Source organism: Dermacentor variabilis, chromosome 1, assembly GCF_050947875.1.
Source record: "Dermacentor variabilis isolate Ectoservices chromosome 1, ASM5094787v1, whole genome shotgun sequence".
NCBI lineage: Eukaryota > Metazoa > Arthropoda > Arachnida > Ixodida > Ixodidae > Dermacentor > Dermacentor variabilis.
The window spans coordinates 283,997,217-284,014,111 of record NC_134568.1 but is presented as its reverse complement, the minus strand read 5'-3'; the positions used below and the strand labels follow the sequence as shown (position 1 = coordinate 284,014,111).

Here is a 16,895-nt window from a genome sequence, read left to right as displayed (position 1 = left end):
TTTTTTCTAGGGGGACAAAAAAAAACATTACAGCAAAATATTCAATAAAATGCGATTCTGTAAACTGCGTTTCTAAACTATGGCTCAAAACAGCAACAAATAATATTTGCACTAAAATAAAACACGCCCACAAGTACAAAGTTATCTAGCTAAAAAGAAGCCGTTTAACTGTCTGTGAACTGCACAGTCACTTGTATGGCCAAATACAATAACTATAAAACTACAGTCAAATCACTTACATTCCATGGAATGGCATCTGTGAAGAGAAGATGGGCGAAGAACTTCGCAACATTGCGCAACTTGTTTGTCTCAAAACGATGAATGGTGTCATACGAACTCAAGAATATCTGCTCAAAAGGCTCCGCATACTCCTTTTTCAACTGACAGAAACGCTGTAAAAGGTTAGAACAAGAAATAATTCCTACATTACTTCATGCACAGTGCTGGAAAGAGGATCGATACAGTTTTGTCTATGCTATATGTCAAACTTAGTTTTAAACTTCCCTTTTCAAGTCTTGCTACCTTAGGACAGTGGATATTTTATATAATGAATAAAGCAGTTTCATGAGTTTGTTGATGAACAGAGGCAACACATCAAGCAGCTTACTATCTACTGTTCAGGGCAAGCATGACCTGTATTCTTTATCCGTCACTCTCAGGGATACTACTTTCTTTGTGTGTTGACTAGATAAACCTGCAGTTGTGGATTTATTGAAAAACATGGCACACCTCCCATCAGTATTATTTTCCTGTAGTATCTTGCTGGACTGAATTAACAAAGTGCCAGTTGCGCCAGTGAGGCGGTGTGCTGGTTGCTACATCATGCAGAAGTAAAACTATATACACATATGTAATAAAAATAAATCTCTTTTTCACGTGGCAAAGTTGAGAAATGCATCTGATCGCTGGGAAACCTATCACACAGATAAACAGAGTATACTGAAGCTGTGTATGCTGGAAAGAAATGCTTTCAAACTAATCGTCTGCGTGATCCTTTATTAAGGAACACAAAGCAATTTTGGAATGGGGTTAATTCCAATGACAGCAACGAACTTTCAGCCAAAGATGATTATGGTGAACCACTGAGTGGCTGAGCTGTGTTTCATGCACATTTAGTAAAACTTGCTCCTGGGCTAGTTACTACACGACAAGTGTTGTGAAATAGACGCGCAACAACCACAGAAGGAAGACAATAAAAAGGCATCACTCGCAACCAACTTTATTGACAGAAAAGTAGCATAATATATTACCATTCCAAATCTGCGCAAACCACATCACTTCAAATGTTCATCAGTTCACACTAGACAAGTGGATTCCCATAAACTTTCTAACCTAGTACAGATTGAAAACATTTCAATTCTCTACCACACGTGCTGCTGTTTTTAACTGTAAGAACCTGCATTTAAGAGAATGGTGTTCTCACCTTTGAGAGGGCCACAGGCATTTCGCTTGATAACTTTATGACCTTATTAGAATTTTACCTGTGCTCGATGTTCGCCTCTTATGACAAGCTACTTTGAATATATCAGCGACAAGGGATCTGCATTGCTCGTGTGTTGCACCAGTTCTGTGTAACACGTTTTTGGCTGCCTTTGACAGAAAATTGGCTCAGGTACTTGGTGATGCAAAGATGTTTAATACTTTTAGGTATGTTGACGTCTGTTTAGTGATCTTAAAACTAATAATTCTGTGAGCACCAATAACTCAGTAGATAAAATTTTAGCACTACTTAGAGAACATGCCAAAGGGTTTTTTTTTTTTTTATGCATGAGCTTCCCACTAATGGCAAGATGCAGTTTCTAGGCCTGAACCTCACATTCTCGGAGCAGCACATATGTTGGGCTTATTGCCCACGCTCACACAAAGAACTTTCACCCTTCAATGCGGCCCATTCCAATCTTGTTACTAGGGCCACTGCTTCCACATGTCTTGAGGGAGGAATGGTGAAATCTTGTCCTCACAAGATACAGGAAATTTTCTATAATCAGATCACGCAGCTGCATTCAGCTGACTATTCTAGCTCTGTCGTTGCCACAGTTTCTGAATCCCTCCTTCAAAAAGTGAAGGGAACAAGGAACAACACGCAGTTGATGGACAAATAACCAATGGTTGTGCCTTACATGCCTAAGGTCACATGCAACCTTAAGAGCGTGGCCAACAGGTCCAAGGTACCTATGGTCTTCTCGGCGCCACACAAGTTGGCTGGCCTGCGCCCACACTTTTGCAAAGCACCGAGGCCCTCCCCACGCAGGAAGAGGCACGCTAAGCTCTATGTCGCTGGCTAGGTTGGCGTGGTGTATTAAATCCTGCTTAGCCGTAGTAGGGTTTACATCAGCCAAACAGGCCAGCGCATAAATGACAGAGTTAGAGAGCATGAACTTTTGCTAAAAAACAATCTTTCAGCACATTTGCCTGTGCACTGTGATTCCTGCATGTGTCAGCAGAGGTTTTCTGGTGTTTACATTCTCGGTAAGAATACAGATACCCTGGTGCCTGAGATTACAGAAGCATACTACATTAAAAAGAGAAGAGACATGGGTATCAGTGACATGTAAGTGATTGTGCATGCCAGCGAATACAAACGTTTTCAATCTTTACTAGAGTAGAAATTTTCTGGGAATCCCCTTATCTGGTGCAAGTTGATGAGCATTTGAAGCCATGTGGTTTGAGCAGGGATGAAATGGCTAGATATTACACTGCTTTTCTGTGAATAAAGTTAGTTGCGAGTGATGCCCTTTCTCGTCTTCCTTCTGTGGTTGTTGAGCGTCTATTTCACACCAGTTAATGCACATTGTTGTTTAACAATGTCGCCTGCTGAACTTATGAACTTAATTAAACAAATGAACGAACAGGATCTGCAAAAAACCGGAAGACATCGCTGCTGACATACAGCATGTGCATCGGGATCTCTCTGAAAGAGGCTACCTTGACTCGGCTGTGCTTTATGTGGAACGCCAGCAAACTCTTCCTGCACGCACTGGCAGTGCGCGTCCCAAGAGTCATGCTCCTGGGCCATATGTTCCTGGGATCAATGAGCACTTGGCGCGTGTTCTAAACCCTTCAGTGTACAAGTAGTGCATGTGCCAACAGAAAAGTTGAGACACTCCCTAGTAAACATTAAAAAGAAGCTAATGAAAAAAAAAAAGGCGTTACCTACTGTATCTTATGTGCAGACTGCGATCGAAGTTACATCGATGAGACAGGCAATTTCCAGCAAAGACTCAAGAAGCACATGTATGACGTTAAAAAATAAAAGAGAGAGACGAACGTATCTTATATGCTCTCGCCTAACACACAGAAGTAACTTGCCATGAAATAGACTGAGAGAACGCAGAGGTAATGGAAAAAGAAAAGAACTGGACCTCTCGGCTTTTCCTTGAATCCCTGAGAATCCAGACCACCGAGCACACACTTAATTGCAATGACGGCAACTTTCCCTACATGTACACACGTTGCCTATGTCACATCTTAAAGCTTACATAATCGGACCATTTCTGCCTTCAACTTCATTGTGAACAAGGATCCTGTGCAGGAGCCGAAACATCTTTCTCTTTATAAAATTTCGTGGTTGTCCGCTTTTAACTTTTGTCATGTATGTTCCCGACCAGACAGGTTTCCGTCTAATTCTTGACTTCAACTTAATGATTTCTTAAAAACATTCTCATTGTGTGGCATTGACAACATTAATTCCAAGTTTCTGAAGTAGACAACTTTTTCTGCAGTCACTTGATCAAAGTATCGTGCAGCAGGATAGGAAAACCGCAAAAGCAGTCCCAATACATAACTCAGGTAACAAGTACTCAGCTCTCAGCAATAAACAGCGCTTGTTAACAAGCATTCCTTGAAAACTCATGGAACATATCTTGTATTCACATACATAGTGAGCGTACGAATCTCTCAGGACAGTGCAAAAATTTGCAGAACCTAAAAACATTAAACAATCAGGAAATTAAGGGGGGGGGGGGGGACGCGGCAATGAACGAGCACACTTGCTCAAAATTTCGACTTTCTTTTTTTTACCCTGCAATCCTAAGACCTTCCTTTATTTCATGGCATTAATATTTTGAAGAAATATACAACAGAATTTTAGAAAATTGTACTTTTTAGTGAGCTGTGCTCTAAGATGGAAAGAAAACTGGGCTTTGGGAGGTGCTATCAGTGCGCTGGTCGCGTGAGCACAGCTTTCCACGGAAGCAACGCAGCCATCATGGTAACACCATAAACATAAGAGATCGAAGATTCAGATAGCCATAGAACTGTATTTCTCAATGCAGAAATAAAATCAACAAAAGTGAACACGAAAATGTAAAACTAGCGTCATGATTTGTTACCGTAGTCACGTGGCACAAAGGGAGTGCTCCTACTGGCTGATGGGAATTAGAATCATAGGTGCGCTTGTTTCGTGTATTTTGCAAACAGCAAGCTGGGCACTTCATATGTTCCGAGGCCAACATTTCAAGATCTGCCTGGTTATCTCGAACCACTTTCAGTGCTGCATCCTAGGTGCTGCCTCACAGTGATAAGGACATGATTTGCACATGATAAGGTAATCAGTTTACTTTTCTTTGAGATCTACTTTTTCTCACAGTTGTAAACATGGAAAAGTTTCGAATTGTCATTGAGCATCAAAGATGACAAAAGGTATGGAATACAGAGATAAGGCTGCCCATGAAGGGTGTCTACCAAGTTGACATTTTCAAGTTCCCCGAGTTTTCCAGGTTGTCACTGAGTGCTTTTGCAAAATTCCCTGAGTGAAACAGAACTTTGTTTTGTATCGAGATGGGCTCACACCATGTTGCCCAATGCTATCACTCTCTAGTAAGCATGTTAAAAATAAAAATGACTTAATTCAGTTTGAATAGTAAGGAGTAGCGCTTATTTTATTAAAAACAGAAAACTGAAGGAAGGGGTTAGTAAACTACGCAGTGACTAAAATACCTTCGAAAATAATGGTAAAACCCACTGAATTTTGAGTTGAACATTCTCAATTACGAATAAGAAGGAGATGCATACCGAATGAAATATTTTCCAAGATGAACTATTTCTATAAACTTATCGCAAGCTCAATGGTATGAGGCCCTAACTTTGTCACAAATGAGATTCTCTCTCAACAGCTGGTAATAAAGTCAACCTTAACTGTCCTGACATACTCTCAGCCCCCGCACAATGCCTCAGTGTTGCATTTCACTGATTTAAAAGATTTTATCTTGGTTTGGATGAGGGAAACCTGCATCTCAGCGTCAGCCAACACTTTGTTTTTTTTTTGAGGTCAAGCTCCTTCAAAGAAGTGGGGGCACACTTCCTTTTCCACTCATTCCTCAATGTGTAGGTCCTTTCGGTTCTCGTCCTTCCGCCGCACGTTTGCCCCATGGACCATTTGAAGCATCCTCTTGCTTAGTTGTACAGTCAACATCCAATATTTCGCACTTCCTAGGGGCCGCGAAAACGTCCGAAAAACTGGGCATTTTGAAAAAGGAAGGATGACAAAAAATTGAACGCATGTCTTTTACTGATCTTGAGGGCTCAAAATAGCCACAGACACATCCGAAAAAGCTCTGAAGGACTGCCAGTACACTTATTAGGCATATTGGTGCTCGTACTGCACAGGAGATTACGGGTGCACTCGTGTATAATTAAGGAATACGTACAGTGTCCCGTGACAATTGCCCCTTCCTGTGCTTGTTATGCTACGTAAAATTTCTGTAATGAGGCAAAGCTGACTTTCGGGACCCGGCATTATGCAACGCGCCGTACTTTCCGAACTCCGAAGCCAATCGCCAGTACCAGAAAGGCAGAGTCGGTGCCATTGCTGACAGCGGCGAATCCTTTCAATAAAGAACACGGTACCAAACGGCAAGAAACTTAATAGTGAATGTCGAAGCAGCTACGCCTGATGTTTCTGCGGCGATGGCTACGGCTGCCAGCGGATCTGCGTGAGAGTGCCAGTTCGAGGTGGCCAGATACTCAAAATCGAAGGTGGTGGCTTTGACTAATGCCGTTTCGGACCTGCGGTCACGGCAAGAAGTCCGGACGATCGGACAGCGAAGGGTTCTTGCGTCCGAAATGTCAGACGTTCTTATCATTGACCCTATGGGATACGTGGTGGTGCCGCAAAGCCGTCGGACGTCTGGAAGTTGGTCGTTGACTGTACAATGGCAACTCCTCCAGCCGTCGACACGGCGTCAACGACGGTTCGTTACGATTCCTCTCTGTTTTACTTGAGCCAGCTAGCGTTATCGTGACCTTCGTTCCCTTTCGATAAAGTTACAGCAAATTTTCCCCGATAGGAGCAAATATTCCCCGAGTTGTACCTGAGTATTTCCAGACTATTCAAAATCTCTGAGAATTCCCGGTTTTCCTGGTTGGTAGACATGCTGCCATGGAAGCGAATGCCGCCCATCTTGCCAATGTGGCAAGACTGAGTCGCGTTTGATTGCCAGCTCCTGATAAAGTTACAAGTGTTTGAAAACGGCAGACAAGTTGCATGATACCACACAAAGCAAAACCTTTCTTTCTTCTTCTTTGCTCTCTGACCCCTCCTCTCTCTTTTTTGGTGGGAGTGGGGATGGGGGAGTGGAGTCAATGCAGAGCGTCATAAGCCCCCCTGGCAACAGAAATGCAACTGGTGCGTTGATGCAGCCGCTCTGCTGCTTTGACAACAGCCATTGTTTAGTGCTACGGGTGTGCCAGGGATTCGGCGGCGGCTCGATGGTTCGTATCATCTGCTGCGGCATAAAAAGCAGATCACTAAATTCGGAGTTTAGCATGTTGTAAGCTAATGGACTTGGGGCCACGATTTTTGAGAAATTCAAATCACTGTGAAATTAGTATCAGGCATGATCGTATCACCTGAGATTCTACTGTAGTTAACTTTTTAGAATACAATTTGTTTTTTATATCAGCTTAAGATAGATTCAGGCACACAATTTCCCGCAAAACACAGTTGTTTCTATTCACTCATTATTTGTATGCCATAGTTGACAAACATTCAAAAGTCAACTGTGTTTTTTGAGGTTGTGAAGGCTTTTGAAAAAGTCAATCCTGCTTATTAAAGTATGCTTAAACTCTCCACACTGAATCTTGATCCTAAAGTAATAGCTTGGCTTGAATACTTCCTAACAAATTGCTTTAAGTATGTCAAAGTTAATGGTTACGACTACCCTCTAATTAACATAGTACCGAGAGTACTTCTTCGGTTTAGGTCTGCTTTTGTTTTTATTATATATTAATAATTTGCCGAACTATGTATTTAGGAGGAAGATGTGTAATGGTGCCAATAAATATATTTTGCCGAAGGACTTGAATAACATTAGAAGTTGGTGCAAAAAATGACTCATGCATTTTAATCCTAACAAATGCAAACTAATAACTGTTTCCCAGGAGTGCAAAAGTTTTTCAACATATAAACTAGGCGACACTGAACTTGAACACGTCTCATCATACCGATATTTGGGCGGTACTATTATCTTCAATCTAACATGGAATACTCATTAATATGATCAGCAACAGTGCTAACCATACATTGGGATACCTACGATGCAACTTTAATAAAGCCCCAAGTCCACTCAAATTGCTACTCTACAAAACTCTTGTATGCTCAAAATTAGAATATTCCGCCACCTTCTGCGATTTTCACCAAGCAACTCTAATTAGGTCTTCTGGATTATTTGAAAATTACACCATTCATTTATTTCTAATAACCATAGCAAATCAAGTTTGGAGCAATCAAACAGCTTTTCACTAAAAAACATATATCTGTGCTGCCAGTTTACCCACCTATACCTTTTTCACAAGGTCTACCACCATTCGTTAATGCATAGCAAACTTGTCATGCCTCCCACTTATCGCTAATATCAAACAAACACTTTTTCTATTCCTTTATACAGCACACATCTAATGATTGTAACCACTTTCCAGTCAACAACATTGTATCTATGACTACCCTCTCTTTTGTACTCTTTATCAAGCATGTTCACTGTAAGAATATTGCATGATCATTTGGCACATCCCCCCCCCCCCTTCCATATTTTTTTTTTGTGTAAGGTTACCATACTGGTAGTCTGTTCAATATTTCTTTTGCATTTACGTTTTGCAAGAAAAATTATATAACAACGTTACATTCTGCTACTGTTCTTTCTTAAATTATGCAATCCACTTCCCTCTTCAATGCCTCAGTGCATGAGGGTACATAAAATAAATAAATGCAAAATCCACAATATGTTAAACGGGCTTGATGCATTATCACTATTTATTCAGTGAGTTTTAACCTTTTCACTCTTGTCCTAAACACATTATTTATGAAGAGAAAATTCTGTGGTTTGTTGACAAAATGCACAAGGCCATATTCAAAGTCACTCCTTTTAACAAAGATTTTATTTCATGCCATTTATAGGTCATTTCTCTTACTAACCTCTCTTAGCCACATATGAGGTTTCTACACAAACAATTTCTTTTATATTTTTAAAATGTAAATAATTAAACTAAAGTCATACTTCAAATTTCTGACAATGACAAAAATACAGTGCACTCACATGTGCAAATAAATACATACCTGGGCCAACAGTCCAAAGAACTTTTCATATGTGCGTTGCTGGGCACAGCAGTCAAGAATCATATGGCACATTTCGCTCTAAAACACCAGGAGAAAAGCAGAAGTGCTAAGTACTTGCAACAGAGAAAATACACATGCATGAGCTTCCTCTTTATTAAAAACACAGGTACAGGAGTGGGACTGCCCAGTCATCTTGGAGCAATTTTTGGAACAAATAAAATTGCCTTTTGGAGCTGCTTGCAGCAGAATAAATTACATTTTGGAGCAATCTGTATGAGATAAAATTTAATTTTGAAGCAGTTTGGAGCTGGCCAATCTGAATTTTGGTGTAATAATGGAAAGTGGAATATGGCCAGTGCACTTCGAAACTAAGACGAAATAGAACAAACCAACAAGAGCGCTGTACGGCAACTGTCTTAAGTAAAGTCTTAAGCTAAATTTTGAAGCAGATTACTCTGGTACAGAAACAGTTTACTGCATGAAAACTTTGGTAATAGTGCCTGTAGATATTTAATTAGTGATTGAAATCACAAAAACATGCATTCTGCATTAGCAAGTCCAAAATTTCGGAAAGTGGCCCAAGACATTATATTTATAAATACATTTTTCTTTAATCAGGGTGTCCATGAAGTTGACATTTCCAAATTCCCTGAGTTTTCCAGGTTTTCCCTGAGCACCTTTGCAAAATTCCCTGAATGAGCCAGAACTTTATTTTATGTCAAGACGGGCTGACACCATGTTGCCCGATGCTGTCACTCTCGAGTAAGCATGTTGGAAAAAAAAAAATGATTTAATCCCATTTGAATAATAAGGAGGAATATCTATTTAATTCAAAAAGAAAACAGAAAGGTGATAGTAAAATGCACAGCGGAAAAAATGGTAAAACCCAGTCCGAATCGACTTGAACATATTCAAATACGAATGAAAAGAACATGCATACAGAAGTAAGTATTTTTGAATATGAGCTATTTCTATAGCAAGCTCCTCTGTATGAGGCATGAACTTTGTCACAACTAAGGTTCTCTCTCAGCAGCTGGGAAGGCAGCCTCAAATGTCCTGACATACTCTCAGCCGGTACACAATATCTCAGTGTTGGGTTTCAGTGCTTTAAAGAGTTTATTTTGGTTTGGATGAGGGACACCTGCATCTCAGCGTCAGCTAACACTTTTTCTTGAGCTCAAGCTCCTTCAAAGAGGCGGCGGCATGCTTCCTTTCTTGTTAATTCCTCAGTGCGTCGGTCCTTTCTGTTCTCATCCTCCTTCCGCCACACGCTTGCCCCATGGATCATTTGAAGCATCCTCTTGGTCAGTTGTACAGTCAACGTCCGATTTTTCGGACTCCCTAGGGGCTGCGAAAACGTCCGAAAAAAATAAATGCGTGCAAAAAATACAACTGCCCTTAAGGGCTCAAATTGCCACAGGCACGTCCGAAAAAGCTCTTGAGGCCTGCCAGCCAGTACGCTTAAGGCATATCTGTGCTCGTACTGTGACAGGAGACGGGGGTGCACGAGTGTATAATTAAGGAATACACACTGTGTCCCATGACAATTGCCCCTTCCCACGCTTATGCTTCACCGCGTAAAACTTCTGTATTGAGGTGAAGCTAACTTTCCCAGACTGGCATTACGCAACGCGTTGTGCCTTGCGAGCTTCGAAGCCAATCGCGAGGATTACAAAGGTGGAGTCAGTGCCATTGATGACAGTGGCGAATTCTTCCAATGAAAAACACGGCACCGCACAGGACGAAGCTAGCGAACATAGAAGCAGCTAGGCCTAATGTTGCGCGCTGGTGGTTACGGCTGCCAGCGGATCTGCGTGCGAGAGCACCCATTCGAGGCGGCGAGATAATTGAAATGCCGCCATTTCAATTATCAGCCGGTGGTGGCTTTGATTAATGCCATTTCAGAGCTGCAGTCAGGGCAATATACATTGACTCTATGGAGTACGTAGCGGTGCTGCGAAGCCTTCCAAAAGTGCCCTCCAAACTAGAGTGTGTATGTGTGTGTGTGTGTGTGTGTGGGGGGGGGGGGGAGAGGTAGCATGCTTCCTTTCCTGTTCATTCCTCAATGCGTAGGTCCTTTCTGTTCTCAACCTCCTTCTGGCACTCATTTGCCCCACGGACCATTTGAAGCATCCTCTTGCTTTGTTGTACAGTCAACGTCCGTTCACCCGGTTGGTAGACACCCTGATCACTGCTTTCGGCAGATGTCACTAAGGTGCGCTCAGTGCTAGATATGCAATTGAACAATGTGTCGATGTTAGAAGTAGTCCTGCTGCGTTCCTCCAGGAATCGCTCAACTCGTACAGTGCTTGTTAGAGCACATTAGCAGGTGCGACGGCTGAGGAATATGGCAAAGTTGATGACAACGTGATGATGTAATCATAACTGACAATCTACGTCTTGAAAGGGAAGAAAATGCATGAATGTCAACGATAGAACAGTGATGAAGATCCTGTAAACGAACGAAGAATTTCGTAGGCAAGAAGAGAAAGGAAATATTAGCGGCACTAGACTGTTTGCAACTTTACTTTATGTAGCTGCTGCATTTCACGATGGAGCATGCTGTGAGCCGCAATGCTATAGGGTTGGCTGCAGTCGTAAATTCTGTCAATATGTGAAAAAAAAAAAAAAAAACCCTACTTATTTCACTAAGTTTCTCTTGAATTAATGTGAAATAAAGGGTTCTTTTTTTTGAACATGCTTAGCCTGGTTTAGTGTGAGAGGAACAGTGTGCAACATTTACAATGAAGTACTGTGGAGGCCCCAAGCATTCCATTATGATGTGTTTAACAGTATATTTAATTAATTTATTTAAAAACTACTGTTACTCTTACTGCAACATGTTAGCAAATCCTCTGATAAGTAACACTGGATAGCACTATTTCACATTCTACCTGTGAGTCATCAAATATTCAGGACACCACTATTAACTTCCCTAAAGCATTCTCCTGGCATTTCACGATTTCGTGAGCTTCTAGGTTTCACTACAAAAATACAAAGTTCAGATTTTATTTGACAGGCAGTGCAGAGTCAATCAGCTGGGATAGTAATTCGCTTTGATGCAGACTCATATTCACAACACTGTATGAAAATGTGCCATTGAATTTTTTGGAAGCCAGTCGTAACAACTATGTCATAGCCAATGGTTTGAAAAATACTGCTGTATAGTACATGAGGCACTATTTATTCAGAGGTATTTAAGTTAACTGTGCATTTGGGGGTTTTGTTCAAAATACCAAGCGCAAAACCTAAGCTTTACCCTAAAGGCTATGCTGTAAAGATAATTGGGAAGAGAAATAATTCATCTAGTGCTGCACTGTAATGGCAGTAAATTTCATTATGATGTAGTGAAAGTATTGGAATGAACCTGCTGCCAGCTCAGATCACAGAACCTACGGCTCATTATAATTTCCCCTAGACTGTTGCCATTTACAAGCACTCTCCGAACATCCTGATTGAGCAAGCCCTAATGTGGACATAAGTAAAACAGTTTTTTTTTCATCACACAGCTTTTTCATGCTCATGACCAGATCCTTGCAAGACATAGACCATACACTGGTTAGTGACTGCACAGAGCGCACACAGAACAATTAGCCATCCACGTTACTATCATATACTGGTAAGAGGGCCTCACCACTTGCCCAGGCTTCAGCTCAAGCTTGAGCAACTTGTGAGCACACTCCTCAAAGTTGAGGCTTGACTGAATTGTCAAATAAATAGTCCGTCTGAGAGCCACCAGGTTAGTCTCCGTGTTGTCTATTATCTCGCCATTCTCTTCCGCTGAAAAACAGCAACAAAACAGACAAATTATCTACACTTAATCACATCGTAAGGAACAACATGACACCTTGAATGCAGCCTATTATTTCATGATCATAAAGCTCCTTGGACCCTCCTAATAACCAAACATCTTCTGCAAGACATCTTTATTTCCAAATATATCCCTTTAAATTTATGTGATGCAGAAAGAACTTTAACGGCCTTTAACATTAATCATGAAAATACAGCTACTAATGTACTGCCACATACTACTAGAAAACTGTCAACACTTGGATCTTGTTGCACCTGTGCAACAGAGAGAGAGAGAGAGAGACGTAGAGGGAAAATCCTTCTCAGTAGGGCCATTTTAAGCCTTCAACCGGAAAGCCCAAGATGTACTAGTCTTGTAAGTTGGTATTGATATCACCAAGAAAAAAAGAACCTGTCCACACCTCAGTTATTTTTCTTGGCTCACAGAGAATGGATAATATGTGTTATCTAATTTGGCACGGAGTATGGGCACTCATGCATTTCATTCTGTAGTTTACATTCATTTCACTCCATGTCTTCAGAGACATTTTTTTAACATGTTTATAGATATTCACAAAAGCTTTCTCAGTAGCTTTCTTCATTAAAATTTTAGATGAATACATGGTATATATTCATCTAAAACAATACATATCTTTCAGGTCTAAGATGCAAAAGCTGAGAAAAAAGAAAGAATGCACCAACTGGCCCAACATCTTACTTACTATATTTTTGAATTGGGTCATTGTGTACAAATAAAAATTTATTAAGATGCATGCAGATCTCTAGGAAATGCCTTGAGAGAGTTAAAAGGTTAAGTATTCTACATTGATTATAACTAATAACCTGGAATTATAACTCTCTCCAGAACAATAAGTCCCTTCACTTCACCATCAATGAGCTAAACAGCCAATCTGACAATTTTGCAGGGTGTCTACCAAGTTGACATTTCCAAATTCTCTGAGTTTTCCAGCGTGCCTTTGCAATATATACGAATGACCCAGAACTTTGTTTTATGTCAAGACGGGCTGACACGCATGTTAAAAAATAATAAAAAAACGACTTAATACAGTTTGAATACCAAGGAGTAGTGTTTATCTTAAAAAGAAAACAGTAGGGATGGGTTAGTAAAATGCACAGCAAGTACAATATCTTCGAAAAAAAAAAAGGTTAATCCCATTGCAAATTGAGTCGAATATATTCAAATACGAATAAAAAGAGATGCATACAAGCAAATCTTTTCGAATATGAGCTATTTCTATCAACTGATAGCAAGCTCATTGGTATGAAGCCCAAACTTTGTCACAAGTGAGATTCTCTCTCGGCAGCTGGAAATTCAACCGCAACTGTCCTGGCATACTCTCAGCCGGCGCACAATGCCTCAGTGTAGCGTTTATGCTTTAAAGAGTTTATTTTGGTTTGGATGAGGGACATCTGCATTTCGCCATCAGCCAACAATTTGTTTTTTGAACTCAAGCTCCTTCAAAGAAGCGGCGGCACACTTCCTTTCCCGTTCATTCCTCAATGCGTCGGTCCATTTGAATTCTTGTCCTCCTTCCGCCATGCGTTCGTCCCGCGATACATTTGAAGCATCCTCTTGGTCTGTTGTACAGTCAACGCCCAATTTTTCGGACTCCTTAGGCGCCGTGAAAACGTCCGCAAAAATGAATGCATGCCTTTTACTGCCCTTAAGGGCTCAAATCGCCATAGGCACGTCCGAAAAAGCTCTGAAGGCCTGCCAGTACATTTTATTAAGCATATCGGTGCTCGTAATGTGACAGGAGATGGCGTGTGCACGCGTGTATAATTAAGAAGTACATATTGTGTCAAGTGACAACTGCCCCTCCCCACGCATGTTAAGCTTCACCGAGTCACATTTCTGTATCGAGGCAAAGCTGACTTTCAGGAACTGGCATTATGCAACGCACCGTGCTTTCTGAGCTTCGAAGTCAATTGTGAGGATTACATAAGTGGAGTCGGTGCCATTGCTGACAGTGGCGGATTCTTTCAAGGAAAACCATAGCACCGAACGGCAATAAGTATAATAGCGAACGTCGAAGTAAGCAGGCCGAGCGTTGCCGCGGTGGTATCTATGGCTGCCAGTCGATCTGCGTGCAAGAGCACCAGTTCGAGGTGGCGATCAAATCAAAACGGCAGCGGTGGTAGCTTTGATTAATGCCGTTTCAGATCTACGGTCATGGCAAAAAGTCAGGATAATCGGACGGCGAAGGGTTCTTGCGTCCGAAATTTCAGGCGTTTCTATATATTGACTCTGTGGGGTAAGCGGTGTTGCCGCAAAGCCGTCCAAATTATCGGCCACGTTGCATAAAACGGGCGTCCGGAAAATCTGTCATTGAGTCTACACTGGCAACTCCTCCAGCCGACGACACGCCGTCAAAGACGATTCGTTATGATCCCCCACTTGAAACCAGCATTAGCACGACTTTCGTTCCCTTTGAATAACATTTGCCAATTTTCCCTGATAGAAGCACAAATTCTGAGAGTTTTCCTCAAGTATTTCCAGACTATTCAAAATCCCTTAGAATTCCCAGTTTTCCCAGCTGGTAGACGTCCTGAGTGAGTCTCATGAAAAGATTATCTATTATTGGCCTAATGCCACCAAAATCACAAAAGCACTTGGCTGTCATAAATGCACAGCCCAGAATATTTCAAACAAATGTCTATTGGAAAAAGAGCCTGGCTTTTCAAAATTTTGACAAATTATCAAAATGATTGCCACTGGTTGTATCCTAAAACTACAATAACTTGATTCTTGATACTAGAGTGACTCAAAAATAAAGCGGGAACGCTTGGCTTTATATTCAACAAGAGCCATCTTTATTTAAATTATAAGGCGTGAGTCTAGATGTACCAATTTGCACAATCTAATTCCCTGCATTTATATTTTAACAGTGAGCTAAAATACTTAGTTGCAATAATAAACAAAAATAGGTATTCTACTATACAGCTTTCTGCACCCACGCACTAGCTATAGTAACATTTAAAGGTGCAGTGTTCAAATTACGACTGGAAACGTCCACTGCTTGGAGAACTCTCAAGAAGATCTCTGAGAAACGTTGGAATGAAAAGCTGGCAAAGCGTCGAATTTGTAACCTCGTCTGTTATTTTACATTAACTACTGCAGATGTCATAAAGGGGACCTTGGCTAAAGAATATTACAATGCAAACAGTGCCAGCAGATGGATATTTTTTGTAGAAATTTGAAATTATAAGTTATTGGTCATACCAAGTGGTTATTACGCTTGCCACCTTCTGCCAATGCTCTATTACTATATCCGCGGACAACTTTGCTTGGCTATGAAGCAAAGGCTACGGAACCAAAATGTGCCTCTTTCGCCGCTGATGGAAGTAGTCCTGCAGTTTAGTTCATTGTTTCTTTACAGCACCTAATTTGAAAGATATGTAACATTCACCAGTCTGCTACTGGTATTTTATTGTATTTTCAGTTTGCCTTTTCAAGTTTTTGCACACCCGAGACCGACACACATTTTACGCATTCCTCAAAAGCAAAATGGCCCCCGCATCTTCTGGCGCGTATTGCTCACTTGCTGTCCTGCCGATCAACTCCCCTCAGACGCTGTTGACTAACTTCAGCAACAAAAGACTGCCGAAGCACACAAGTGTTTTCAGTGTCTATGCTGAAACCAAGCTAGCTCATCTGGAAATCGCAATCGTCGGCAGGTACAAACAAGTGAGCAAACTTCGGTGCCTGCGTCAGTTGCACGTTAGAAGACGCAACCAACGCCAAGGTCACATGGCCGCTTCAGGACTTCAACGCAGGCGGCGTTGTTCGCTGTTTGGAACTAGGTACATATTGGATGTGTATAAACATTGATTAATTAATGTCGAGTTAACTGTCTTGCCCCTCACTAAAGTAAAGTTGTGAGAGGTGTAATCCAGGCCAGCTCGCTTGCATTATACTTCACACAACCATGTGCAGGAGCTCCGATTCCATATCTTTCACTTCACAGCCAAGGAAAGTTATCTGCGAGTATACAGTTTACTATCATGCTCATAGTACAGATACATGATTATTTTATATACCGAGGAAGTGGGTCCACACACAAACAAAATGCTGGCTACAGTTTATATTCAGAATGGAAAAATTGCAGCTACGAAGGCATGCTAAACAAAGCTATACTGATTCTTTTGTTATGTCGTACGGTTTCTGTAGCAGGTACTAGCGAGCACAGTGGAGTAAAAATGTGATGGCCACATCAACACACATTAACTTAAGCTTGTTTAGCAGCTATAGTTACTTTAATGTCAACAATATATTTATGGTCCATCCCACAAGCATTGCAATACATGAATCCACAGTTGCTTTGATAGCCTCTTTAACCCTTTGAAGGTTTTTGCCGTACATGTATGGCAGCAGTTTTCTGTCCCGCAACGTCTTTGCCGTACGGGTACGGTTTCAACCCTCCGTTTGAAATTTCGCGCCATAATGACGATGCATGCTTACTGGGAGGTGCTGCCACCTCTTAGGACTTGCAAGAAGCGTTTGAAATTTGTGCTACCCTCTTGGGGAGATAAA

General features: G+C 41.3%; 1 protein-coding gene across 5 annotated transcripts in view; it reads right to left on the bottom strand.

Moving 5' to 3' along the window:
• The window catches only part of ncm (pre-mRNA-splicing factor nucampholin), a 110,195-nt gene that overhangs the window by 19,056 nt on the left and 74,244 nt on the right, over positions 1-16,895 (bottom strand). For all 5 annotated transcript variants that reach the window (XM_075677154.1, XM_075677132.1, XM_075677137.1 and 2 more), the window contains 3 exons: positions 12,186-12,331; positions 8,552-8,629; positions 240-392 (listed from right to left, as the gene is read on the bottom strand). In XM_075677154.1, coding sequence (XP_075533269.1) covers positions 240-392; positions 8,552-8,629; positions 12,186-12,331 — 377 coding nt within the window. The remainder of the gene's footprint in view (positions 1-239; positions 393-8,551; positions 8,630-12,185; positions 12,332-16,895) is intronic.